The sequence below is a fragment of the Acomys minous genome, assembly GCF_964271855.1.
Source record: "Acomys minous genome assembly, chromosome: 16".
Taxonomy (NCBI): Eukaryota; Metazoa; Chordata; class Mammalia; order Rodentia; family Muridae; genus Acomys; species Acomys minous.
The window spans coordinates 92,460,100-92,486,051 of record NC_140498.1 but is presented as its reverse complement, the minus strand read 5'-3'; the positions used below and the strand labels follow the sequence as shown (position 1 = coordinate 92,486,051).

At 50.7% G+C, this 25,952-nt stretch overlaps 1 protein-coding gene across 2 annotated transcripts in view; it reads right to left on the bottom strand.

The window, feature by feature from the left end:
* CCDC60 (coiled-coil domain containing 60) overlaps positions 1 to 25,952 on the bottom strand; it is a 161,920-nt gene that overhangs the window by 33,685 nt on the left and 102,283 nt on the right. For both annotated transcript variants that reach the window (XM_084762189.1, XM_084762188.1), the window contains exons 3-5: positions 20,183 to 20,356; positions 13,265 to 13,369; positions 6,119 to 6,226 (exon numbers count right to left, since the gene is read on the bottom strand). In XM_084762189.1, coding sequence (XP_084618315.1) covers positions 6,119 to 6,226; positions 13,265 to 13,369; positions 20,183 to 20,356 — 387 coding nt within the window. The remainder of the gene's footprint in view (positions 1 to 6,118; positions 6,227 to 13,264; positions 13,370 to 20,182; positions 20,357 to 25,952) is intronic.

Genomic DNA, 25,952 nt, shown 5'->3' with positions numbered 1-25,952 from the left:
TGTTGTGGATGTGAAAAAAACAAAAACAAAAAAACCGGAGTCTCAAATGGGTGAATCTGGTTCCGCCATTACCAAGAATAGCCTGCTTTCATCGGTGGGGATCTTGGCGAGGCTTTCAGGAGGAGCTGACAATGGTGGGCGACAAGGCAGGGCAGGCAGCTCTCCCGGGGAGAAAGCTATGATTTTTTTCAGACCATAATTTTCTCCCTGCTCGCTCTTTGTGGGAGCGCCTGCTTCCCAGAAATCAAGGGAAGAGAGCATTGAGCACAGGCTCGTCTCTTTAAACTGTATCCTCCAAGCACATTCTGTGCTTGGAGGTCACTTGACTGTCGGGGCAATCAGAGCAATTTTCTCAAACAGTTTGCTCTTGATTTTTTTCCCAGGTCTAATTCTGGGCAAAGTGTCTTCTTCTCAAGAGGAGAATCTCGTGGGCCAGCTTAGGATGTACACGGGGCTGTGGTGCGGAGTGCTGCTGATCGCCTAGTGGGGAGGGTGCAGTGCTCCAAGCTCTTGGGATCTTCCAGGCTGGGTAGCCCTGCCTGCTTCTTCAGAAGTCAGGGGACCAGATGGTGTGCTGTGCTGCCCTATCCCTGTGAGCTTGAGTACCAGAGCTAAGAGTGATGCCATTAGTGGCTGGGAAGAAGAGAGCGGGGTGTGTGTGTGTGTGTGTGTGTGTGTGTGTGTGTGTGTGTGTGTGTGTGTGTAAATTATTTATCTCACCCAGAATGCCCATTCTAGCCGAGTCTTCACTGATGGTCAAACTGAAAAGCAAGCCATTAATGCCATCATTTTCAGACCACCCATCAGTTTCTTCGTGACTGCACTTGTTCCTATTGCGGATTTTTTTAAAATTAGATTTTATGTGTATTTTTTTTTGCCTGCCTGTCTGTGCACTAGGTCAGGACAGGGCATTGTATCCTCTGGAACTGGAGTTACAGATGGTTTTGAACCACCACGTGGGTGCTAGGAACCAAACCCTGGTCCTCTGCAAGAGCAACATGTGCGCTTGTCTCTGGGCCGTCTCCCGAGCCTTGCAGATTACCTTGGCCTTGGCATGTTTACTGTTTATTGCATCCTCCGGCCCCTTCCCCTGGGGTGGAAGCTCCCTTGGGCAATGGTGTGGCCCACTTCCTTTGCTGAGACATTCCCACCAGTGGTTGGGAGCGGTCCCGCTCGCCAAGAGAGAACCCGGTCTAAATATAAGTTAGAAAATTGCTTATTATATGTGTTGTTCAGAATTCTGCTGCATTTTTTTCACTAAGCAGTGTAGTTGAGTCTGTTTAGTTATTGATAACCGCCAGGGCAGGGGTTCAGATGTGCAAGTGTGCTCCTTCTGTTAAGTCAAATAGCACACACTTAGTTGCAAAATTGAACATGCAGAACGGCTTCTAAAACTATTTTATATTTTATATACTTAAGGTTGAGTTGGGCCCTGTAGGATCATGTCCTGGAAGCCTGTGGCCAGCTGGTGGTATTGGTTATGGGTTCTGAACCTTTAGGAGGAGGCCTTACTGGGAGCAGGAGGTTACTAGCCTTGAGTGTCTGGACTTGTACGTAATAAAGGTTTCCTGGGAGCTTGCGAGGAAGCAGATTCTCCGCGCTGCCCAGAGTGACCACAGCAGCAGATTCACTGCACAGGGATCTTCAGTTACTTTGCTGCATGCCATAGCTTGAGAAGCCCTGCGTTCATGGCAATGTTCCACCCAGTGTAAAGCAAGTGGCATATACATGGTCACTGGCTTATGAATGCCAGTCTTCCACACATCTGGTTTTCTGACATAGCCGGTGCTCGTGGTCTGGGACAGCCTGAGATAACCAGGCTTACATAACCAGACCCCTCTCAGGGGCCATGTTCCTCCTGCATGGTACATCAGTGATGACTGCCTCCTCCCTCTGCTCCATGAGGCTTTGCTGTCACTGGTGAGGTCTGGTGTAGCCTTTTTCCCCAGCCTGAGTTGAGCGTCTGTCCAGTCACCACGGAGCTCATCCATTGGTAGTAGAATTCTCCTCTTACATTTCTTTACCAGCTCGAGGTCCCTGAGATGCTGGTGAGATTTTTTTCTCTTCAATGTCTGTCATAGAACAGTCGCTGTGTTTCTAGATGCCTTAGTTTGGGTTTTTAGTGCTGTGGCTAAATGACTAAACATTGAGTTGGGAGGAAACGGTTTATTCAGCTTATATTATATTATATTTTCACATTGGTGTTCATCATCGAAGGAAGTCAGGATCTCAAACCTGGAGGCAGGAGCTAACGGAGGGGTGCTGCCTGCTGGCTTGCTCCCCATGGTTTGCTCAGCCTGCTTTCTTATAGAGCTCAGGACCACCAGCCTAGGGATGGCCCCACCCACAATGGGCTAGGCCCTCCCCCATCAATCACTAATTAAGAAAGACCTTACAGCTGGGTGGGGAGCTGTGTGACTGGGGGGTGGAGGAGGCAGCTTGGAGTCAAGTCAAGGCAGTGGGGGTCAAGGTGTGTCCAAACCCAAAAAACTCTCATCCTGAAATCTGAAGGAGCAGGACTCCTCCCTACATGACTGGGCTTGGATGTCTCAGAGGAGCATGGGACCTTTGATCCCCTACCTCTGCCACCCTTGAGGTAGTTACGTTGTCGTCTGGCCACTAGGTTATGTGTACAGCAAGTACCTGGGATTCTTCCACATGCAAATAAGGCATTCCCGGCACCTTAGCCCTGGCCTTTGCTCCCCCCCAAATAAATGAGTTGCTCAGGGAAGCCTGCCTCCTGAGGAGTCTGTTTCTAATCGTGCTCCAACAGCCCCATCTTTTCCTGCTTTGCTCTCTCTCTCTCAGACCATTGGCCAAATCACAATGTTGGGGTAGGGCCAACGACACAGCTGGACATCATGGAGGCATTTTCTCAACCAAGGTTCCCGCCTTTCTGATAACTCTAGTTTATGCATGAAGTTGACGTAAGACTGGCCAGCACACTAGACGTGAGCTTTCCAGGTCTTAAGAATAACTCCTTTGGGCCAGCAACCGTTTGATAGGTAATGAAACAAAATCTCAGAGACCTTAAGTGACTTGACGTGCCTATGGTCACACAGCAGGTGGTAAGGTGTGGACTCATCTAGGCTGATGCCCAAACTCTCTTCTTCATCCTTCAGTATTGGAGATTGAACCTGGGGCTTTTGTACTAGGGCTTTGCACAAGAACAAAGGAACTGGCAAAGATGTACACCTCAAGGGCTCCTTCTGATCCATTTTGAGACGCAGTCACGCTAATTTGCCCAGATCGTCCTTGAACTTGGAATCCTCCTGCTTCAACCACTCTAGTTAGCTATGGTCATGAGTCTGGGATACCAGCTCAAAATGATGCACAGACTCTTGGTCCCAGTCACTCAAACCCACGTTCAAGGTTTGGGAATGTCATGTGGTGCCATTGGGGTGAGACCTCGCAGAGGCAGATGAATCCAGGAGAAGGTGTCCTGCTTTCTGGGTAACTAAGATGTTTTCAGGCACTTTCCATATGGTGGAGAGCTGGGGCCAGTTTGTGTTGGTTCTTGCTGGCTATTAAAAGCTGATGCACGTGGCTTCTGTATTAGTCAGGGTTCTCTAGAATTCTCTGGATGACTTACAGGCTGTGGTCCCGCTAATCCAACCATGGCTGCCTATGAACGGTGAGTCCAAGAATCTAGTAGCTGTTCAGTCCGTGGGGCTGATGTCTCAGCTGGCCTTCAGTATGTTCCAGAACCCTGAATAAGCAGGCTCTAATGCCAGTGAGGGAACAGACTTGCCAGCAAGAGTGGGGCAAGCAGACAAAGAGCAAAAGCTTCCTTCTTTCATATCCCTATATAGGCTTCCAGCAGAAGGCATGGCCCATAGAGGCGGGTTTTCCCAGGTCAAAAGACCTGGATTAAACATATGTCTTCCTACTTCATAGATCTGGATTAAAAGGAGATCTCTCTACTCCAAATTAAGAAAAGATCCCTCACAGGCGTGTCTCTCCATTTTGGGGTTTTAGTTAATACCAGATGTAGCCAAGCTGACAATTAAAAATAGCCATCATAGCTTCTCAACTCCAAGTTCAACCACGCCACTGCCCCTTCAAGAGCTTGAGATCGGCCATGTGGGGCTTTCACATATTTACACTATGGGACTTGGCACAGTTACAGATCACAGCTCTGTCTGGGCTCTGGGAACAGGTAACGTTGCTAGCGTGTCTCCAACCCCACGCTTAAAAAGCCCACATGGAGAGGAGGTTCTATCAGAGTGAACAGAGCCTGGCAAATGCCCCCGCCCCCCCCCCCCGACTCCTTGTGGCTGTCTCTCTGTAGGTCATGTCCTCCTCTCAGGCCAGGCCTGCTCACAGTTCTGTCTGCAGGGAGCCAGGCATGCTTAGGTCCTCGGAGGTGGGTGGTGGGTGGGGGTTCTTCCTTGATGTGTCCTTGTAAAATACTGAGTGTGACCTTACGTATTTTTATTGACGTTAACGGCCTGTGCCCCTGTTCTGAGCGCGTGTCTGAGAGCCACTGAAGGTGCTGTAGGTAGATCTTTATTTATATCATCCCAAACCCAAGTTCTGCATGATCGGCTTCCTTCCATGTGGAAGAAGGGCTAGCCATGCGTCAGAAGTGAGTCATCAGGGCAGGTGACTCGCTGAGGGGTGATGTGCTATCAGGCATCTTTGGGCTTAGGGGCTTGTGTCCTTAGACAGCACACGCAATCAACTGTGGGGAAGGAAAAAAAACTACACGTTGCCTTGATGCAGCCGCAAGAAATCTTTGCAATCGGGCATGAAAGAGATGCAGCGGGGACTTGAGAGACTGGTCAATGTCCTCAGGAGGAGGGAATTAAGATTTACACAGGGAGGGTTGCATTCATCTGGGAAGCAGAGCTGTGAGAGGGGCCCCGTGTCAGTGCACTGGGTGTGAAGGTGCGTGTACTAACATGGGAAACGGGGAGCTGTTCTGTTTAACTCAGCCTGAGTCTTTATGGTACAAATCCTGTTCCTCAAGTTGAGGTTCTTTACTCTTTTGTGGCTGTTGTTTCACTCTGGCAGATGACCAGGTCCCCCAAAGGTGATGCCTGCACAAGCTGAAAACTCTCTATAGCTCCCAAAACAGTGAACTCAAAGCTCTTGCATGAGTCCTTCCTCTAGTAGTGACGACACATCTTAGTCAACATTCTCTGGAGTTGCCAGCTGGGTGTACCCAGCTTCTCCAGAGCCTGAGACAATCACCTTAGGTCTATGTGGAGAAATAACCTTCAATACATAGTTAAAAAACCAACAGAGCAAAATCAAACCAGCCAGACAAACAATGATCCAAACAACTAACCCATCCACCAACCAACCAATAAACCAATCCAACTAATCCAGCAATGAACCAATGAACCAACCCAACCAATCAACTTGCCCACAAACCAACCAATGAATCAACCAGATCAACCATTTTACCCACCACCAACCAATGAACCAACCAAAGCAACCAACTACCTTATCCACCAACTGACCAATGAGCTAACCAACCAGCTCGCCCACCCACCAACCAGAAACCAACCAAACCAACCAATTTACCCACCCAGCAACCTCTGAACCAACCCAACCAGCCAATTCACCCACCAACGAACCAATGAACCAACCCAGCCAGCCAACTCACCCACCAACCAACCAATGAACTAACCCAAGTAAGCAAACAAAACTCCCTTGGTTGAAAGGAGGAAAACAAGAGCAAAGAGCACAGGAAAAGCGAAGGGGTGGGGGAGGGTGGCAGAGGTAAACGAGCAACCAGAAACAATGCTGAGGAGACGCGGTGAGATCATGAGGAGGCCTAGGGAGAAATCTGGTTGTGGGTCCACAGCATGCTGGTTTAGCTCACCCATTTCTATGGTGTAAATGTTCCCACTGTGCCCCATGTTAAGCTACCAGTGTGCTGTGACATGGCACCAGGCAGAGGTGCTTGTAGAGAAGTGTGTACACTGGGTTCTGGGAAGAGTGTAGGAGGTGGCTCCTGCTCACCTGGGTGTGTATCCATAGAGCACCCCAACTCCTAAAGCAAACCACCCATCGAACATAGCAAAGGCAAGGTGGGAAGAATAAGGTTCCCGCCCCTTATCCCCGGCACGTCCTAGGTTGTAGCTGGGTGCAGGGCTGCTGGACTTACTTGGGGTTCCAACAGGCAATCAGGGGCTTCATGGTATGGTGGGTGTAGTCGATTGTCAGCGCCTCTAGAAGCCAGTGGAGAGCACAGAGCTGGCGGAAGAGGGGTTCCCTGCGGAGAGATGGGAGGGAGCACAGGGACCTCGGGTTAGAACAACAGTCACAGCTGCTCTGGCTTCAGTGAGCTCGCTGGCACATGGGTAAGCGTCTTGCACAGGTTGTGTATGATACGTTCACGAGTCCCGCTGTGCAAATGGGGACACTGGAGGTTAGGGAGCTTAGGGGGACCTCACAGTCATGGCATGGAGCTGGCAGGTGACAGTGTCAAGGCGGAAGCGTGAGCATGCTAATCCCAGCTCCTGTGTGTGTGTGTGTGTGTGTGTGTGTGTGTGTGTGTGTGTAGTGGGCAGAGTCTCTCCTAGCTGGAGATCACGGCTCAGACAAACAAAATGAGAATTGAAGGCAATTAATATTCCACTGATGTCTGATAGCTTATCTGATAAGAAATGCAGTAAATAGCCTGAGGGCACAAGAAAGCCTGGAAACAGGAAACAGTATTAACTGGATTGAAGTGTAGCTGGCTATTGAAGAAAAACTTACGGAGCACGTTATTTGAAAATGAAACAAAACACACTGTTTAGCAATATGTCTGAGTGACACTTTCGATTGTCTGGAGGTCTTGTGCTCTCTACAGTGGACCAGACATTGGCTAGTGTACTTTCTCCATATTACTTAATATTTCCAACAACTTGGTGGGTCTTGAGTTCTTATCTACATTTTACACAAGGGGAAACTGAGGCCCAGAGAGGCAGAACCAGTGTGGCTCAAGATCATGCAACTCAGTTGTGAGTGGAGATGGTGTCTGGACGGTTGCTTTCATGCTCACAACGACGTGATAAGAGTTCTGCATCTGGTGAGAGCGTGGAGACTCTGAGAGGTGCTGTGAGCTACCTGCGCTCACACAGCCAGTGTTGGTGAGGGTGTGAGCTGGGCCAGAGACTGTGCCTTGGGGAGCTCAGTTCTGACTAGGTACTGATGGAGCCAGTGTGTGGTGGTCACTCCGCTAGTGAGGTCAGGAAAGGGTTAAGCCACTGCCTGTGGTTTTCTTGGAAACAAGATGCAGTCCTGGAATCTGTCCACCACCCTCTTCAAGACTTCTCATCCCTTACTAATGGAAAGAGGCTTCCATTACCCAGCGTCATGACAGCTCTTTCCTGAAGCTGCATCGGGTCCAGACCACAGCTCCCTAGCTCCCTGAGGCCCAGCTCCCCCAGGAGCAGGAAGGGATGGTCTCTTAGTTTCCAGGAAGCTCTCTTCTCATGCTCTGTGTAGAGCTGTCCCACTTTTTCCTACCCTCGGGTGTGTGTGTGTGTGTGTGTGTGTGTGTGTTCTATACACACACATCTGGATAAAGAAAAGGATTTTTTTTCTACAAGCAATTTACTAAGTACAATGTCTTGGGTCCTACTGCAGGGGACAGCACAGGTTGGTAGCGCAGCATCCAGCATTTAGACAAGGAACTCAGTGTGTCGTGTGCCTATTACTGAGCCATGAGCACTTTGATCCGCCCTCACTGGAGCATTAAAAAGTTGTGAAAGGATGAGGCAGGGTCCCCTGCAGGCCGTGGCTATGGGAAGTGTGGGGTGAGGGTAAGCCAAGTGGGGGGTACTGGTGGAGAGGGAGTCTGCTTGGCCACGGGGTGGTGCTGGGGAGTGGGGCCTGTGAACACGAGTTATTCATTCCCTCCATCCGCCATTCTGTATTTTCCCTTCCCTCCCTGTCTCCCACCTCCTATCTTTCCTTTTACTTCTTCCCTCTGCCCTCCCTCCCTCCCTCCCTCCCCCCTTCCTCCCTCCCTCCCCCCTTCCTCCTTCCCTTCTCCTTCCACCCAGGATCTCTCACATCCCCTCCCCTTTTATTTTTCTCCACCTCCGTTCTAGTGATTTCTGAAGGCGCCACAGACAGGTCAGAGTGAACCCCTCTCCACCCTTGCTTAACATCTCCAAACTCCCCACCCATCGTGGGCTCAATTGTGGACCCCAACATTCTTACGCTAAAACCGTAACCCCAATGCCTCCGAGCATGAGCGTACTTGGAGACAAGGGCTTTGAAGAGGCATTTGGAAGGCTCTAGCCCAGTCTTATCCGTGTTCTTCGTGGAAAGAGGGAATATGAACACAAAGACTCTCTATGCCTACAGCACAGAGAAGGGCGCCCTGAAGAAACGGAGGGGGCGGGGGAGGCTGGGCTGTGTGCGGTCAAGGAGGGACCGACTCTGACAGCAGTCCCCAGCACTGTGAGACACTACACGCCATTTCTTTACACTTGTTGGGAGGTCTCCCTTTGTCCCTCTAGGTCTAGGTTAGGCTCTGTCCAAAGACATCCCTACAAAATGTCCCCTGTGTCTCTCTATACCACAAGTCCCTGCTTTATCAGAGCCACTTGATCCTAAGGACCTGCAAGCCACACGGTCTTGGCCAGCAGGGTCTGCAAGTACACAGGTGGGCTCGGCGCCCTTCTGATTGTGGATGGAAGATGGTTGGAACCGGTTGCTTCGGATCTGACATTCTCCCTAATGCATCGCTTTGGGGCACAGTTCTCCAGTTCAGGGGTAGTGACAACGCTGCCCCAGTAGTAGCTGCAAACAGCCATGAGAGCACGGCTCTAATTGTTCACTACCCATCAACTGCTCTCATCCTCAGGAATCCTGGAGGAGGCTACCACCAGCACCCCTACATCTGAGGTCAAAAGGTCACCAAATGGCAAAGCCTCCTCAACCCTGCAGTAAAATGAGCTGTTGCTATTGGCCCCTTGCAGAGCCTTCCTTTTCTACTAGGAAGAGGTTTCATTGGATGGACTGGTTCCGGCTTGTAAGAAGTCTCAACCACATGACCTGCAGTGAACCAATGGGGAAAAAAGCAGTGTGGAAACCTGGAAGCAGGCTTGATAGAAATCTGTCTTTCCTCTGTAGGGCTATCTTAGATTTAAAGAGGAAACACGTATCTGCCTGAATGCAAGGCATAGTACGTAAAGTGTCCACACAGGGCTGTACAAAGCTCACTCACGGCTGCAGTGCCCAGGCTCGGATGCTCCCGAGCACCAGAAATCACATGCCTGAACACAGTGTGAACACAGCGGGTGTGAACATTACTGCAGGGAAGGCAGTGGGTGTCCTCTCACCAGCTGCCAGACCTGTGTATGATGCTTTTCCAGCCAGTGATCAATGGCGGGACTGGACATGGACTGTGGGCCTGCTTTCTGAGTGGGTGGTTAGAAAAGGGACAACCTTGGCATTGTAGAGAGATGTCAGGAAGCTGCATCTCAGACCACCCTCCTCCCTGAGGTGATAGGATTGATCCCCACATAGTTAATTCAGGGTGATCAGCAAGCTCTGGGATCAATTGCACTGGGGGTGAGGGGCTCAAAAGGCTCTGATCTACACTGGCTGATGCAGAGCCTGACCTCATAGCTTTTGGTTGACTAATGTGATGGCTTGAACATGAAGTTCTCAAGGTTCAGCCTTTGAGTTGGTCCGCAGCTAGCGGTGCCTTCTGGGGAGATTTTTGTGGACCCTCTGGGGGCATGCTGACTACACGGCAACTCTGGGCTCTGGGAGCGGGCGCTGTGAGCTGTAGCTTGGCTTGGTTCAGCCCCAGTCCTTTCCTTTGTGATTGGCCCAGGTGTAAGCAGGCTGTCCGATGCCATGCCTTCCCCTCCTGCCATGCCTTCCCCTCTAGGCTGGGCTGTATCCCCTCAAATTCAGCCATAATAATTTCTTCTTCCCTTGCATAGCTTCTTTTTCTTTTGCCTCTTTATAATTATTTAGTGTCTTGGGGGAGGGAATGTCATGCTGTACTTGTATGTGGGGGGGGGCGGTTCAGAGGACAGACTGTAAGCATCAGTTTTCTCCTTCTACCTTGTGGGCTCTAGGGTTCAAAACTCAGGTTATCAGAGAACCTATTGAACCCCCTATGTTATTTCTTTTTTTTTTTCTTCCTTTTTTCCCCTATGTTACTTGTCAAGCATTCTGTCATAGTAGAAAGAAAGATGATGAATACAACTGATTATATACATACATACATACATGCATGCATGCATACATACATACATATATATATATATATATGTATATATATATATATATATGTATATATATATATTTAAAAAGGCTGCAATTTCTGGAGAGACATCTCAGCAGCTAAGAGCAATGGATGCTCTTCTGGAGGACCCAGGATCAGTTCCCAGCATCTACATGGGGCTTTAACCGCAACTCCAGCTCCATGGAATCTGCTGCCCTCTTCTGAGCTCTGAGGGCACTTCATAACCACCCTCCCTTCCTCCCTCCCTCCGTCTCTCTCTGTCTCTGTCTGTCTGTCTCTCTTTCTCTCACACATACATATACTCACAATTAAAAAGCAATAAGTCTTTAAAATACCCCAATTCCTCTTCACTGCTCGTTTTACATACTCTGTACTTTGGTTTTATTTTTGTTATTTTGTTTTCCTCGAGACAGGGTTTCTCTGTGTAGCCTTGGCTGTCCTGGACTCGCTTTGTAGACCAGGCTGGCCTCAAACTCACTGCGATCCACCTGCCTCTGCCTCCCTAGTGCTGGGATTAAAGGCATGTGCACCACCACGCCTGGCCCTATACTCTGTACTTTGACCTTGCTGCTTCATCTTATGAGGAAGTGGTGGCTTTCCCTCTCTCCCTGTGTCGGTTCTGGTCTTTTACTGGCTTGGTAGAATGGTTGAGAGCCACTGTGCCTCTTGTGAGCCTTTGCCTCGGGAAGCCTTACGCTCAGGCCCTTGTCCTTGGACTCCTTGGATATGGCGTGAAAAGCCTGTATCTCCCTGCACTAGCTGCTGAGAGATACTTCTGTCATCATAGTCACTAAGCAACCAGTCAAGCCACAGACTGGCCAAGACCAGCCAGCTTCCCATGTACCCATCAACTGGGCACAAGCATGGAGGCAGACCCAGCGGGGAACAGCCAAGACAAGCTCGCCCAGCCATCTGTAGACTTGGGAGCAGCGAGAGAGGGTCCTGAGTCACTCCAAGCTGAGCACTACGTCATCAGGGCTCCAGCTGTTCAACATGGCAGAACCTTTTGCTAGCCAAGGGAAGGACATGGCCATCTTTAGTTTAGGGCAAGCATTGGCAAACCACAGCCAAGGAGTGGGGTGGGGTGTGTCACTTGTTTCTGTAAAGCAAGCCTTATTGGAACACAGATGACACAACCCATCCTTGTGTTTCATACAACTGTAGTGGAGTTGCCAGAGAGACCATGTGGTCTGCAAAGCCCAAGACATTTAGTAGATACTTGACAGAGTAGCAATGAATAATAGTGCTGTGACACCTACCATGGGCTGACAATGATCATCTATCTAACGTACCTGAGCCAGGAGCCAGGGAACTGGGGTTGCCGCTGTGAGTCCTCTGGCAGGGTCTCCTGCCCCATTGGCATTGAGGGAAACGATTTCTGTTCACCACACTTAAGGCTTATTGTGTTTAAGCCTCGTTATTCAGATCAAATGGACAGGGAGCTCGACCCATTTTCTAGGCACCCCCCACCTCATTTTCAGAGGTATGTGAATCTCACACTTATTCATGGGAGCGGCAGGGAGATGTGTGGATGCTCCCAAGGGACACCGAGAAGCCACAAGGCTTGTTTTCCCAAGGGGATGCTTCAAGGGCATCCAAGTTAGGCTGCCAGCTGGAAGGCTCACGGTGAAGAGCTCTACCAAGATACCCAGGTAATGTCAATAAAAGGTGGGGAGGACGTCAGTGGGATGGGGTGTGACTAGCCTTGACTGTCAAGAAGGGACGAGGACGTGCTCAGCGCGTGCTGCTGACGACAGCGGTGATGGGAAACGATCATGGATGATGATGAACGGCTGAGAGTGACGGGTGTGGTGGAGTTGGTAATGGCTGCCTGTATCTTCTACCCATTAGGTGCTCTTATTAACAAAGCCTTAATATCTAGCCCTGTGAATTCACTCCTGGGTTACTACTCTTTGTATACAGGCATCTTGGCTTCCGACACATGTCATGAATTCCCCAAAGGCAAGACCTTGGGATCTACTTTCTACAGAGTGTGTGTGTGTGTGTGTGTGTGTGTGTGTGTGTGTGTGTGTGTGTGTGTGTGTACCCGGCTTAAAGCCTGGGAGGGTGACAACAGGTGAGTCCACATCTTCCAGCTTCTGCTTCCTCCCGTGCAGAAAGGGACAAGGAAACACCCAGACAGTGGGGCTGCCGAGGGGCCTGAGTGCACGTGGTGCCTACAGAGTGGCAGTTCTTGCTGTAAAGACTGTGGGCGCATAATAAATCTAGAACGAGCCGGCAGCACCGTGACTGCCTTATCCCAAGGCAGAGCTTCCACACTGAGGCTGGAGGGATCGTGTGAGTTTCGGCTGGGGGTTGGGGGGAAGGACATCTGTTCCTGCATGCAGACATCTGTGGTTGTCACAGCTTGCAGGGTGAGGGATGTTGCTGACTCTTATCTATCTGGTGGGACACAGGAGAGCCCCTCCCCGCAACAAGGAACTCTCAGTCTCCAGGTGCCTTAGTGCTGAGGCTAGCTTTGTCTCTGCCTGAACCTTTCTGAGGGAAAAAGCTATGGACTTAGGACTCTCCGAACGGACACTTGTGGAACCAGATGTCAAGGTTTCAGAAAGCAAGCGTGCTCTTTGGAAGGTTGATTAGCCTCTGGGTAACAGCACAGGATGAGGAGGTCATGGCTTTAGGCATTGGACCAGAGATGCTTTCCTGGGAATAGCTGAGTCTTGGGGGCAGGGAAGGGTGGGGGGAATTATCATGTTGGCAGCAGGAGCTCAGGAAAAATTTTTATCAAGCTTTGCAAACCATTTGACATTCGAGTGTCTGGCTTGGTGAGGGAAGGGATGGCTCTGGGGTCTAAATTACCACATCTATGGTGCCTATTCCCTCTCTCTCTCTCTCTCTCTCTCTCTCTCTCTCTCTCTCTCTGTGTGTGTGTGTGTGTGTGTGTGTGTGTGTGTGTATACGGGTCACCAGTTTTGCTGGCTTCAAGCTCCCTGTCCTTTTCATGGCTCCTGACACATTGGCTCATGGGTCACTATGTTAGCTTCGATCCAGGTTCTGAGGCACAAGGCACAGGAAGTGGGACCCGCTTACACGTGAGACTCAGGCAAGGAGGAAGAAATGATGGAGCTGTAGACCGGCGAGAACGGGCGGATGACGCTGGTGTCCATCTTCCTCATCTTCTCGTCTTCGTAGGCACTGAGGGAAGAGCAGAGCGAGGAGCAGAGTGAGTCGCAAGCTGTGGCTCTCAAGCTCACCCACGTCACAGTTCATTTGGCACTTGTTGCTGGGCACTCTATAGTGTGCCTGGCAGCCATACCAGCTCGCTGGGGGGGAGAGGCAGCCCATGGACAGAGGACATGGAGACAATGCTCGCCCCACCAGAGGAAACAAGAAAACAAGCAAGGAGGTAAATTCCATGTTTCGGAGACAGCAGGTGTTGGGGATGCCTCCTCAAGGAGGAGGAAAGGGGGGAAGAGGGCGAGGGGGAGGGGGCGAGGGGGAGGGGGAGAGGGGGAGGGGGAGGGGGAGAGGGGAGGGGGAGGGGGAGGGGGAGACAGAGATAGAGAAAAGCCTGCAGTGACTTGCTTTCACAGTCTTCCCATTTAACTCCATCTGGGCTCCCAGCCTGTGGGGTTGTGTGGCCTACAGTCAGGGCAGATCTCCCCTTATTATTATACCCTCTCTGGAAACCCTCTCCCAGACACGCCCCGCAGTGGGCGCCACAAATCTCCTAGGTGTTTCTCAGTTCAGTCATGTTTTTACCAAGACTGACTAGTTAGTGTGCTTTCTGACTGTATTCTAGGAGAGTTATTTTTGAAACCCTCAGTGGGGGGGGTTTTCCCCCCTTTTTCTCTCACAGAGCATATTATCTTAATTAAATAAAATGGGTTTCTTTAAAATATTCCTGCATCGTGGGCATTTCCCCTTATAACTGAATTCAGCCTGCAGGTGCGTTTTAACTGGACTAATGTGTCTATGTGTGTGCAACTTAATCAACCATCATGGTTTAAATTTTAGACATTTCATATAAGTGTTGGGTTCTTAGGACCTTAAAAACGTTGGACACTCTGGGCCCTGTCACCACTGAGTATCAGTAGCCGCTGAGGGCCGGGAGTCACTGGCGGTTTTGCTGGTGTGAGGTTTAGTTATCCAGGAACCCCCTCCTTCCCTCCCCCGCCCCCCCCCCCCCCGGTCTAAGGACTGCTTACACAGGACCGCTGGTGGGGTCCTGTTCACTGCCTTCTAACAACAGCTATTGATCATCTTCTCTGTGTGTGTGTGGGGGGAGGGACAGCAGATACAGCACCAAGGGAGGCTAACTCACCCCTTCCAAGTCTCCTGAGCCTTAGAGCCTAGCTGGGGTGTGTGTGTGTGTGTGGGGGAATAACAGAGCACAAGGCTACGTGTGCACAAGGAGAGCACAAAGTCTTTGACAGCCTAACCTTGTCTGCGATCCCTGGAGAGAGTCCTGACAGTAACAAAGAACAAATGAGACACTGCTTCTCATACTCCCCCCACCCCCCACCCCCCCACCCCCCCACCCCCATCCCCATCCTTAGATCTTGGCTCCGTGGTGCGTTGACCACCACGTGATGTGATGCCAGGGTTCAACAGAGTAGAGCAGTGACTGCCACTCCCCGCCCCCTCCAGTCGCAGACCTGTGCAAGTAGCATCTGTTGCTACAGTAATGGGAACTGAAATCTGAAGGTTGAATGGGATTAACTAGGCAAACAGAGTCCAGGATGGGCTTTGATTGGGAGGCAGCATGGGGGGGGGGCAGGGGAGCAGGGGAGCAGGGGGCAGCTGTGAGCCCAGCTGTGAGCCCAGCTGTGAACTAGACTGCCTGGGCCCGTGGGCTCTGCCCAGGCTTCTGTCTTTGTCCACTCAGGAATGGGCGCCCTTGACAGGGTTCTGCTGGGAGCAATTTCTCTTTTGAACAGATCACCCAAGCTTTGTGTGAGGCCATGCTGGCACACACATGAGGAACAAACACTTTTCCTCTAGGGAATTTGAGGACAACCGTGGGGTCAGAGAGCTAATTAAAAGATAGCCCCAGAATCTAGGTGCCCCAGTTTCCATGGCCACTGACTCATTTGACACTAGACCTGGAAAACAAATGGAGAGAGAGAGAGAGAGAGAGAGAGAGAGAGAGAGGAGAGAAATCTCACTGGCAAATACATTGCTGTGTTCAGTCTTACTGGCCCAACCATATTTCCCAGAAAATACAGAAATTTATCCAGCCCTTACACTCCTCAGTCTCTGGTTATGTGCCTCCTCTTGACTCCAATAATAAGACAAATTTAATTCTCCCACTACCTTTTTTTTAGCTGAATCTGCATCTGAAAAATGAGGTCATTGGGCACAGAGGGGAGGGAGGCCTGCAGGCGAGAACCTTGCCTAGTTTGTCAGACTTGAAACTTTTGCCTGGAATCACTTAGATCCTGAGTGTGTGTGTGTGTGTGTGTGTGTGTGTGTGTGTGTGTGTGTGTCTGTCTGTCTGTCTGTGTGTCGGGGCAAACATAATCTCTTTGGCTTTGTAAAAACAGAAGATTAAACACTTGGTTAGAAAGCACGTATAAAAGAACACTTGCGTTCTTGAGGCCTCTGTGTTGGAACTGTATGTAGAACACAGGCGTTTAGATGTGGACTGCCTTCGTGGAAAATAAGATTTTTATGCAAAAATATAAGGAGTTTAGCTAACGGAAGCCCAGAGAGATCGAGAAATCACTTTGTTGTATTACAGTCGCTGACGACGGCCACTGAACATGCTCTGTAGGCTGTGAGCTGTGCCAAGCATCATTTTGTGGAACCCTCATAGTAAGCATGGGAGGTCTGGGACCGCCCCCCCCCCCCCGCCACGGTGAGGTAAGTGGAGGCTCAGCTAACTGCTCAGGGCTCAGGTGGAGTCAGGACTGGACGCTAAAGTCCTGACTGCAGCCCATCTTGCGGTGGATTCGCTCTTAATGCTCATTTATAAAGCAAGCTTTACTTCTGCACTTGCGTTAGAAGAACTGGTCCTTCTACAGCTCAGTGGCCCTTCCAGATGAGATGGGGCTGGACCAATGAAAGGAGCGAGCACATGCGCACTTACACTTATTAAACTTTAAGCAAACCACATCTTGCGTACCCAAACATGGGCCAGAGGGGGAGAGAAAGGTGTCCTCTGGCTGTCTATTAAAGCCGCAGCCACTTCAACACTCTCCTCTCCTTATGTAGTGCGAGCTGGGTGGCTCATTCATTAGATTACGGTTTCTGCAAGAGGAGCCACAGCTTTATTCTTTATCCTGGGGCAAGGCTGCAGCTGACAGGCAGCACCAGGAGCCCCAGGCTTAGGGAGAGTGCTGGGCTCCAGGTGGAAGGCGTTTGCACCAAGGTCTTGGGGACTGTCATAGAAGGAGCCAGATTTCCCTGGGGTCACTGACCAATCCAAGGCCTAGTGAGGACATCCTGCTGGTTCTGACCCTGAGATCATGCTACGTGCAACCTCTGGCCAAAGACAACGTGGGTAGAGCTAGATGGTTTCATGTGGGTCTAGGGACTGAACTCAGGACCCTGTGGACGCTAGGATGTACTCTGCCGCTGGCTAACGAGCCCCCCTCCCGGGGAGGATGACTTCTAACCTTCCACAGCGGGAGGACGGCTGTGACTAGTAACAGTGAATTGAGTACTTCCTCATGGTGAATGGAGAGGGCTCTCAACTCTGGTGAGTGTGTTTGAGGTGAGGGGCCTGGTAATGACCCCAGTGTGACTGTGCTGCATGTGTATATTGAGATGACACACTGTACCCAGTGAACAGGCACAGTCTTCTGTGCCAATGAACTGTTTACAAGGTTTCCCTGTCCACACAGAAATAAACATAGAGCCGCCCTGATCACGTATGCTGGATGCCAAGGCTTTCTGATGGACTAATTCTGATGTGTCAGAGATGTGCCTCTTGGCATCACATGTTGTTTTGTGGTCTTGATCAAGGCTCCACTCCCTGGAGGTGTTTGTTTGCTTGTTTGCTTGTTTGTTTTGTTTGTCTTTCTAGATCCCTATTCAGTCTTTCAACTGAAAGGAAGGGGGAGTGATGTTCAAGGCCCTGTGTGTTGGCATCTTTCAATTCATCGCTGTTAGTTGTGTAGGCATAACCCGTCAGATCGTGGTAGTCTGAACATGAGGTGTCCCCGACAGGCTCACAGGTCTGAACTTGGTCTCCTGCTGGTGGTGCTATTGGGGGAAGGTTGTCGAAGGAGGTGGGGCCATGTGGGAGGGAGTGGGGCATTGTGGATGGGCCTAGAGCCTTCACAGACCCGCCCCACTTCCTGGGTGTTAGGTGCTGTGTGACAGGCGGCCTCCTGTTCCTGTCACTCCGTTTCCCACCCTAATGGATTAAACCCTTTTGGAACGCTAAGCCAAACCAAACCAAAACCTCTTTCTCATATCAGCTGCTCTCGCCAGGGTATTTTCTCACAGCCACAGGCAAGATTAGACAATTTCTTCTTCCTACTGTCATGTTTACATTGCACCTGGTGGAAGGCCCGAGAAGTTAAAGGAACTCTCAATGCTTTACTGAAATATTACGGTCATATCTCATGCCACGAGGCAAAAACTCCCCCCCAATCCACCTCCTGTCCCCCTTTCCTCATGGTGAGGCGTCCTTTAGCTCTCCTCTCGGCTCCTCTTAGCCAGCTTCTGCAAGGCAGCTGAGCTTACCACCAGTCCACCACAGCCACCCCACCTGGCTTGCTTTCTGCGTGTTCCTGTCATGTCCTTCTCTGCACACTGAGTGTGCCATGGTTGTCCGGCTCCCCTGCCCATCCCAAGGTCTCCTCTGGGGTGGCCGCTCCTCAGGAAGTGTAGATGAGGGACTGTAAGTCATGAACACCGTTCTCTCAGCGTGACTAGATGATCATACATGATGGATGGATGGCAGTTAGCTTAGCGTGAGCAACCCTTTGGATGAAAGTAATGAAAAAAAAATGCTGGATAAGATAGAAGAAAACAAAGAGGGGAAAACTGAGGGGTGGTGAGTAGACATTGACGTCACAGGAGAAACCACTGAGCCTGAATGAGAATGGAAGCCAGAGGCTCTGGCCAGCGTGAACGATGCTTTCTCATCCTGAGGACACTTGGTACTTTTCCATAGCTTCAGAAGGCAAGGAGGATGGAAACGAGAGGCCAGGGTCTGCACTGAGGAGAGGGCACAGAGATTCTGGGTCACAGTGGAGGCAGGAGGAGCTGCCTCAGGCGTCAGAGGAGGCGAGGATGTCTCTCGGCACTCGCCTCTCATGTGTAAACCCTGGGCTGATTCCCAGCCCTGCATGAAAGAAATACTACGACCTCCCATAACAAAATCAATTACTTTCAAAGGTCCTGAAGAGACCGAGGTAATGCCATCTACCCAGACCTTACCCTGACTGTGCTTTGTGTCTGCTCAGGTGCTTTTCAGCCCTTGACCCCTCCCTGGGCAGCCGTGTCTGCCTTCACAACACGTTAGAGATTTTCTCTAACCCTGGCCTTGGTCCAGATGCATAACCAAGACAACGGATGAGTTGTTCTTAAACATGCTAGAAGCCCTTCTTCCCCTTTCCACTCTGCTCTGGACCACATGGCAGTGATGCTATTGTGGCTTCTGCCTTTATAAACCTGTCTGCTGATCTTCAGTGATAAGAGTTCTTTAGGGCAAAAGCCTGCTGTTAGTCACCATCCACCGAGGGACTCTAACTTGACCTTATGTTTGTGGGGGATCTGTAGCTTTCTCCCCAGGACTATGACAGCCCCATTCTCTTGCATTTATTATATTTGCTTTGTTATGCAACCATCACTTCTATCTGGTTCCCCAATATTTCGCCACCCAAAAGAGGAGATCCTTCAACCTGTACATCAGCCACTCCCCTGCCCTGTTGCCTCCCAACCCCTGGTTGCCACTTGCTGGGTCCCGCCCACAACAAGCACCAAACACAGTGTGAAGTGAAGTAAGCCAGATGCATGAGTGTGCGTGTGTGTGTGTGTGTGTGTGTGTGTGTGTGTGTGTGTGTTGGGGTCTTTCAGCCTCCTGGGTAGCTGTGATTACCAGCATATACTCTCCAGGTGATTCTAACGGTTGGCTAGAGTGATATTTGCTGCCTGGTTACAGCAGCAGCTGGTTTTGAGCACATGCCTCCCCATTGTCTGCTTTATAGCCATCTCTTCATCCTGGCGTGTTCTGTACTCCGGCTTCACAAGCTCAATTTCCTGGGACCTTGTTTGTGATGATTGCTGAAGCCCCATAGGATTTGGTTCTGCTGAGTTTGAGACTGAGGACGCTTCTAATGATGCTGAGGGAACCAGCATAATCTCTTAGGCCCCCTTCTCTATGTCTCTCCAATGCAGCTAATAAGTTTCTGTTTTTGTAGGAATGCCACAGAGTAAACACTCATCACTACTGCTGTGTTTGGTGCTGTGGTTCCTCTTGGTGTCTTATCTCTGTGAGCACCTCACAATGGACTGGTCTGTGGATGGTCCCCAGCCGAGAGAAAGGCTTCCTGACGAAGTAGTGCCTTTACTCAGGAAACAGACATTTCTGTGTACCCGCTTTGTGTAGAACTATGGGCTGCAGCCAGAGATGCAGGGCAGAGATGCTGATGCAGGATAAAACGAGTGAGTGCAGGCACATGTTATGAGGACCCAGAGAATAAATGTTACAGCAGGTGGTTGGCTGAAAGCCAAGAGGTACCAGCAGGCATCACTAAAGATGCCTGTTGAGTACTGAGCCAAGCTTTAGTTGGAAGAGGATGTGAAGACGCCTCAGGGTAGAAGAAGAGATGGAAAAGACAGGGAGGGAGAGAGAGAGCTACGTATGGGGACCAGCAAGTTCTCTTCTGTCGCTCTTAGAATCCTCAGACAGGAGGTGGGATGTGCAACAGAAGATTGCCCACTCAGGGCCAGAGAGCAGGGATGACCAGGCAGGCTGGGACAAGCTGGGGAAGGGGAGCTGCCCTGAGGTAGCCTCCACTGCTCAGCGTCCTGAGGCTCCGGCCCACTTACGTCAGCAGGGTGGTCCTCCGGAAATGGGTATCTGAGAACTTCTTGGCTGGCTGGAATTTGTTCAGTTCTTCCTCTCTCAGCTTCTGGAGTTGCTGTTGCCTCTTTTTCAGGGCACTTTCCTCTCGCAGAATGGTAAAGTACCCTCGGCCTATCTTCACACACTGGATCAGGAAGCTGGAGGGAAAAAAAGGGGGGAGATGGAGGCATATGGATATAAAATGGGAGAGAGAGAGATAGAGAGAGAGAGAGAGAGAGAGAGAGAGAGAGAGAGAGAGATGGATAAATAGATCAAGAGGCACAGAAGAGAGGGAGGGAGGGAGGGGGGGAGAAATATCAAAGATAAGTTACTAAATATATCAGGATAATATCCTTCTCTCGATGGATGATCAGCCATCTCTGAGGGCACCCTCATGCCGGCACGACAGGGCCCTTATGTAATAGTTTGGGTGTGGCATGTCCCCTGCAGGCTACTGTTTTGAGTGTTCAGTTCCAGCAGGTGGCGCGGCTGGGATGCTGTGGGGATTTTGAGATGTGTGAGTGGGTCATGAAGGAGGACCTTTGAAGGTTCTATCCAGCTTCTGCGTCTGGTACCTCTCACTCTGCCCCTCGGTCTCCTGAGACGCGAATGGCCTTTGCCACCTACCTGCTCCCGCCACCAGCTGCTGGCTGCACTGTGCCCAGCCATCCCATCGTGACGGACTGATACCGCCAGCCAAAACAGAGCTTTCCTTATTCAGACTGTCCCTGCCAACTGTTTGTCATGGGCACATGAAATAATGAGTATCCCCTCCCATCGCTGCATTTCCAGACAGAGAGCCTGGCTTGAGATCCTCATCTGTCTTTTCCTGATGACCTGGGACAGGCCGTTCAATTCTGGAAAGCTATGTTACACATCCCAACTTGGTTTATGGAACCTGTTTCCTACAATGAGCCCGCTAAACAACACTATGAGGAGACATAAAGATCCACAGCTCGGGCCAGGGAGGTGACGCTGGGTAAAGCACCTGCCATGCAGGCCTAAGGACTCCAGATCCCATGTGCAAAGAGTGGACACGGAACATGCTCCTGGAGGTAGCAGAGACAGGCAGAACCCTGAAGCTCCCAGGCCAGTCCATCAAGCTGGATTGATGCAGTGCAGCTGTGGTGAGAGACCCTGCCTCAAAAAAAATAATGATGATCAAGGAAGACAGCCAACGTCGTCCTCAGCCTTCTACATGAATGGAATTCACAGACACACACACCAGCATGCAAATGTGCACACACCCACAGTAACACACACACACGAGATCCACACCCCACAGGATTTGAGATTTTCACGAACAGGAAGAGCCAGAAGGTACCAGGCCTTCAGAGGGACCATAACCCAAGATCATTGATGGGGCATCAGGTGGCACACGGGGTCTGGGATCTGGCCAAGGCCTTACCTCTCTCTGTTTGCACGCATACATCTGTGAGCTTGGCTTAGACACGTGTGTAGATGCCTGCAGTACCGCGTAACCTGTGTTAGGACTTGACTTTTCCTTCTTTGCCAAGTCAACCACGGCCGCTTGATCGGCCCTGCTGCTGCCTTGCTGGGCAGAGAGCCTGTGCCCGTCCAGTCACGCCTCCTGCCTCTTACCCATCTTTATGCAGAGGTAGGATCTGGTAGCGGTGAGCTGCAGGAATGTGTGAGTGTGCGCACCTGCTTGGCCACCTGGCTATTGGGATACTGTCAGGCAACACAGTGAACTACGATCGAGCTCCTATCTGTCTATTTTGGGCCTGAAATTTAATCTTATTTGCTCTCCAAATTCTTAATAAGCAGCCTATGTGTGGCGACTCCCTGAACAAGCCGCTGGGGTCTTTGCTGCTCATGGCCTAGCAGAGAAGAGAGAGGGACAGAAGGACAACAGTAACAGAGTGATAGGGATGGAAGATTCTGGGCTTTTGGGGGAGGGCCCATCAAATTCAGACGAGAAATATTTTTTTGAGAAAGTGATATTTGATTCCCCTCTTTCAATGAAGCCCTTTGCTCTCTCCTGGATTCTCACTGTGTATGATACACTGGCTTGGAACGCAAAATTCTCTGGCCTCTGCCTCTAAATTTTGGGGTTACAAGAGTAAAGCACTGTGCCCTGGGATTGCTTAATTTTGGATGGAAATCTCAGGCATTACTTTTTTGCTGTGACAAAGTGCTAGGCAGAAGCAATTTAAGAAAGGAAGGGGTCTAGGACAGTCAAGGCTACACAGAGAGACTCTGTCTCAAAAACAAAAACAAACAAACAAAAAACCAAACAAAACCAAAACCAAAACCAAAACAAAACAAAAAAAGAAAGGAAGGGCTTGCCGGGCTAATCCTAGCACGTGGGAGGTAGAGGCAGGTGATCGCTGTGAGTTCGAGGCCAGTGTGGTTTACAAAGTGAGTTCAGGACAGCCAGGGCTACACAGAGAAACCCTGTCTAGAAAGAAAGAAAGAAAGAAAGAAAGAAAGAAAGAAAGAAAGGAAGGAAGAAAGAAAAAAGAAAGGAGAAAAAGGAAGAAAGAAAGAAAGAAAAAAAGAAAGAAAGAAAGAAAGAAAGAAAGAAAGAGGGCTTATTCCAGTTTACAGTTCCAGGGCATCTGGGTGGGGAAAGGCATAATGGTGGGAGCGAAGGCTGGCAGGTTACAAAGCATCAGTAGTGAGGAAACAGAGAGAACAGGAAGTGAGACTGGGCTATTAAACCTTAAGGCTTGCCCCCATGACTCACTTCCTCCAGTGAGGCTCCACCTCCTAAAAGTTCGACTGCACTTGGGGGACCAAGTGTTCAAACACTGGAGCCTGCATTTCCCATAGGCACCACTAGAGGGCGCGCCACCCCGACCAGACGCCAGCGTGGCCAACAGTTTAGCCACACTGATTTTCCCAGGAGGAGGCTTAGGGTGTTACTAGGGGCATTTTCATTTCAGTAGGGGACTCTTGCAACTGTCCAATGTTGGGAAGTGTGTTTGTGCATGTGTGTAATTTTGTAGCATTTTCTAATTCGTGCCATTTAGGTGGCTGCTGGTGACAACTGTCACTGGGTCCATGTCCCTGGCTGGCCTTGGCTGAGAACCTATTTCAGACATCAGTGGTGGGGATTGGTTGCCGTCAAGCATCAAGCATACAGCATTTGCCTAAGGAGCACACACTGGTGGAGATACCTAGAGAAATCAGGAGAGCCTTCCTGGAGGAGGTGACATCACCGTTAAGCAGGGGCTTGCCAGGACAAAGCGGGAGTCAGCGGGGCTAAAGGATGAACCAGAAGCCATCAATGCTGAGCTGAGTTTGCGGGTGGCCTGCTGTGGGGGAGCTGAAGCACAGAGGCCCAGGGCCTTGTGTCCTGGGCGTGGGGGCCGCTGGGACTGTGCCTTCGGAAGTTGCTTAGAGTGTTTGTGTGGGGAGCTTTCTAAGCTAGTGAGCCCCACAGACAGGCTGGGGAGCAGGGGCTGAGAAACCTGAGCAAACTACTCCAGCCAAGGCAGCCTGCCTAACCTTAACCCCCGAATCACAGCTGCTGCACCTTCTGGACCGGCCCAAGTGACAGGTGACAGGATTGGGGGAGGGGCGAGTCTAGCCCTGATGCCAAGACACACGAGTCTATTCCAGGAACCTCAGATGGCGTGGATCACAGAATGAGTTTGGAGATGTCCCCACATACTGCAGAGGCCCATTTTTAAAAAAACGCTTAATTTTACTTTGCAGATTCCCTTTTAATTCCCTGTATGTTTCCCACGTCTTCCTTATCATTACTGCTGATTACTGATTACAAGGCTGTTCGTAGGATGGGAGCTATTTGCAGGGAAGAGCAGTTTTCGGTTTTAAATGCACTCACCAGGGGCATTTTGCTCAGGGCTTCACGGGGTGCAAAGCTGCTCTAGCTGGCATCAAAGAGGAGTGATGTGGAGGGAGGTGCGCGCCAGCCCCGGGGAGGAGAGGCAGGGGCGGCTATCAGATGCACCTTCCCCACCGCTGCATGGGGTGGCGTTAGCGGGACATACATTCTCTGTACAGGAGTCTGGGAGTCGCTGTTAAACTGAAGAGAGGACTGCTGTGCTGTGCCAATGGGAGGACTCTGAGCGGCTCAGCGGGAATAGGGCACAGGAACAGGAGTGGGCCATGAGAAGGGGGGGGGGGACCAGCCCAGGTGGGATTTTTGCTTTCTTCCTTTTTGGGGTTATCATTTGTGTGTATGTGTGTGCACATGTGTGTGAGTGTGTTTTCGGTGTATGCACATGTGTGTGTGCATGTGTGTTGGCAGTGTACCCACATGGTGCGTGCATGTGCATGTGTGTGTGCATGTGTGTTTGCCATGTATGCACATGTGTGCGCGCATGTGTATGTGTGCACACTGCCTATGTACAGAGGACAGAGGAGAATGCTAGGTGACCTGCTCCATCACTTTCCATTTTATTTCCGGGGCATAGATTTTCTCACTGATTCTGGAGCTGGGCTGGGAACCGGGAAGCCCCAGCCATGTACCCATGACAGCGCTGCCATCACAGGCATCACAGGCGTCACAGGCGTCACAGGCATCACAGGCGTCACAGGCATCACAGGTGGGAGACCACCTTGGCCTCTATGTGGTTTCCTGGGTTTTAACTCAGAACATTGTGCTTGTGTAACAGGCAATCTAACTATCTCCCCATCACTTGGGTGGGCTTCAAAAATATCATGTATTTTTGCTTTTAATTGCCATGATTGCACATGCCTTTGGGGTTCGGTGTGGTATCTCCATACAAGTATGAATGGGTAATGACCACTTAAGGTAAGTAGCATGACCATCACCCCAGATACTGGTTAGTTACACCCCTCTTTTTAGATGTTTTCCAGTGCTCAGTTAGTGGTTGTCAGTCAGCTACAACCGTCAGAGCTAACGTTCCACTGAGCCCTTCCGCCCACTTGCCATGCTTTCTCCATGGTCCCTTTCTCCTTCCCAGCCTTAGGTGAACATGGTTCTGCTCCCTACTCTACACCAACAGCGTTCTTAGCTTCTGCATATTTTAGGGTGTGCCACATTTGCTGTTCTGGGCCTGATCCACCTCACCCAACATAACACACACACACACACACACACACACACACACATACACACACACACCAGCCTCCCTGGGAAATTATAAATAGTAAGTGTGATGCTCTTACTAGAATTGTCAACTTGCTGTTGTCCAGTCATCCGGGAGGTGACCCTTTGGGAATGCCTGGGGGGAATTATCTTGATTATGTTAACTGATGTGAGAAGACCCATCTTGACAGTGGGTGAGACCAGTGCATGGGCTGCATCCTATCCAGTGTAAAGCGGAGGAAGCTAGCTCAGGACTGGCATGTACGGCGCGCGCAGCCAAGCCGTCTTCCTGTCTGAGGGCCTGATGTGACCAGGTGAGCTGTCCCTGTAACTTCCTGCTACAGTGGATTGCACCCTGAGGCCGGGAGCTGAAATCAGTCCTTTCTCCCCTGAGTGGCTTTGGTCAGAGGGCTCCATGCCAGCAGGGGGAAAAGGCAGCAGGAGACACTCATCTATGTATTAACTTGAAAGTGTTCTCACAGTGTGGCCTGGGCTGGCCCCTGCATGTTGGGATCCTGCTGTGTCCACCTCCCACGTGATACAAGTACAGGCTTGGCCACCACAGCTGGCTAACGAGTCAGATGAGCTTCATTGTCCCCATCTTCAAATATGACAGGTGTCAATCAGCGCATGCCCCTAGGGGGCTGCTGGACGCATTCTGTGAGCCCTGGGACCCAGTCCTGGGAAGCTACAGGCATTACGGTCAGCCT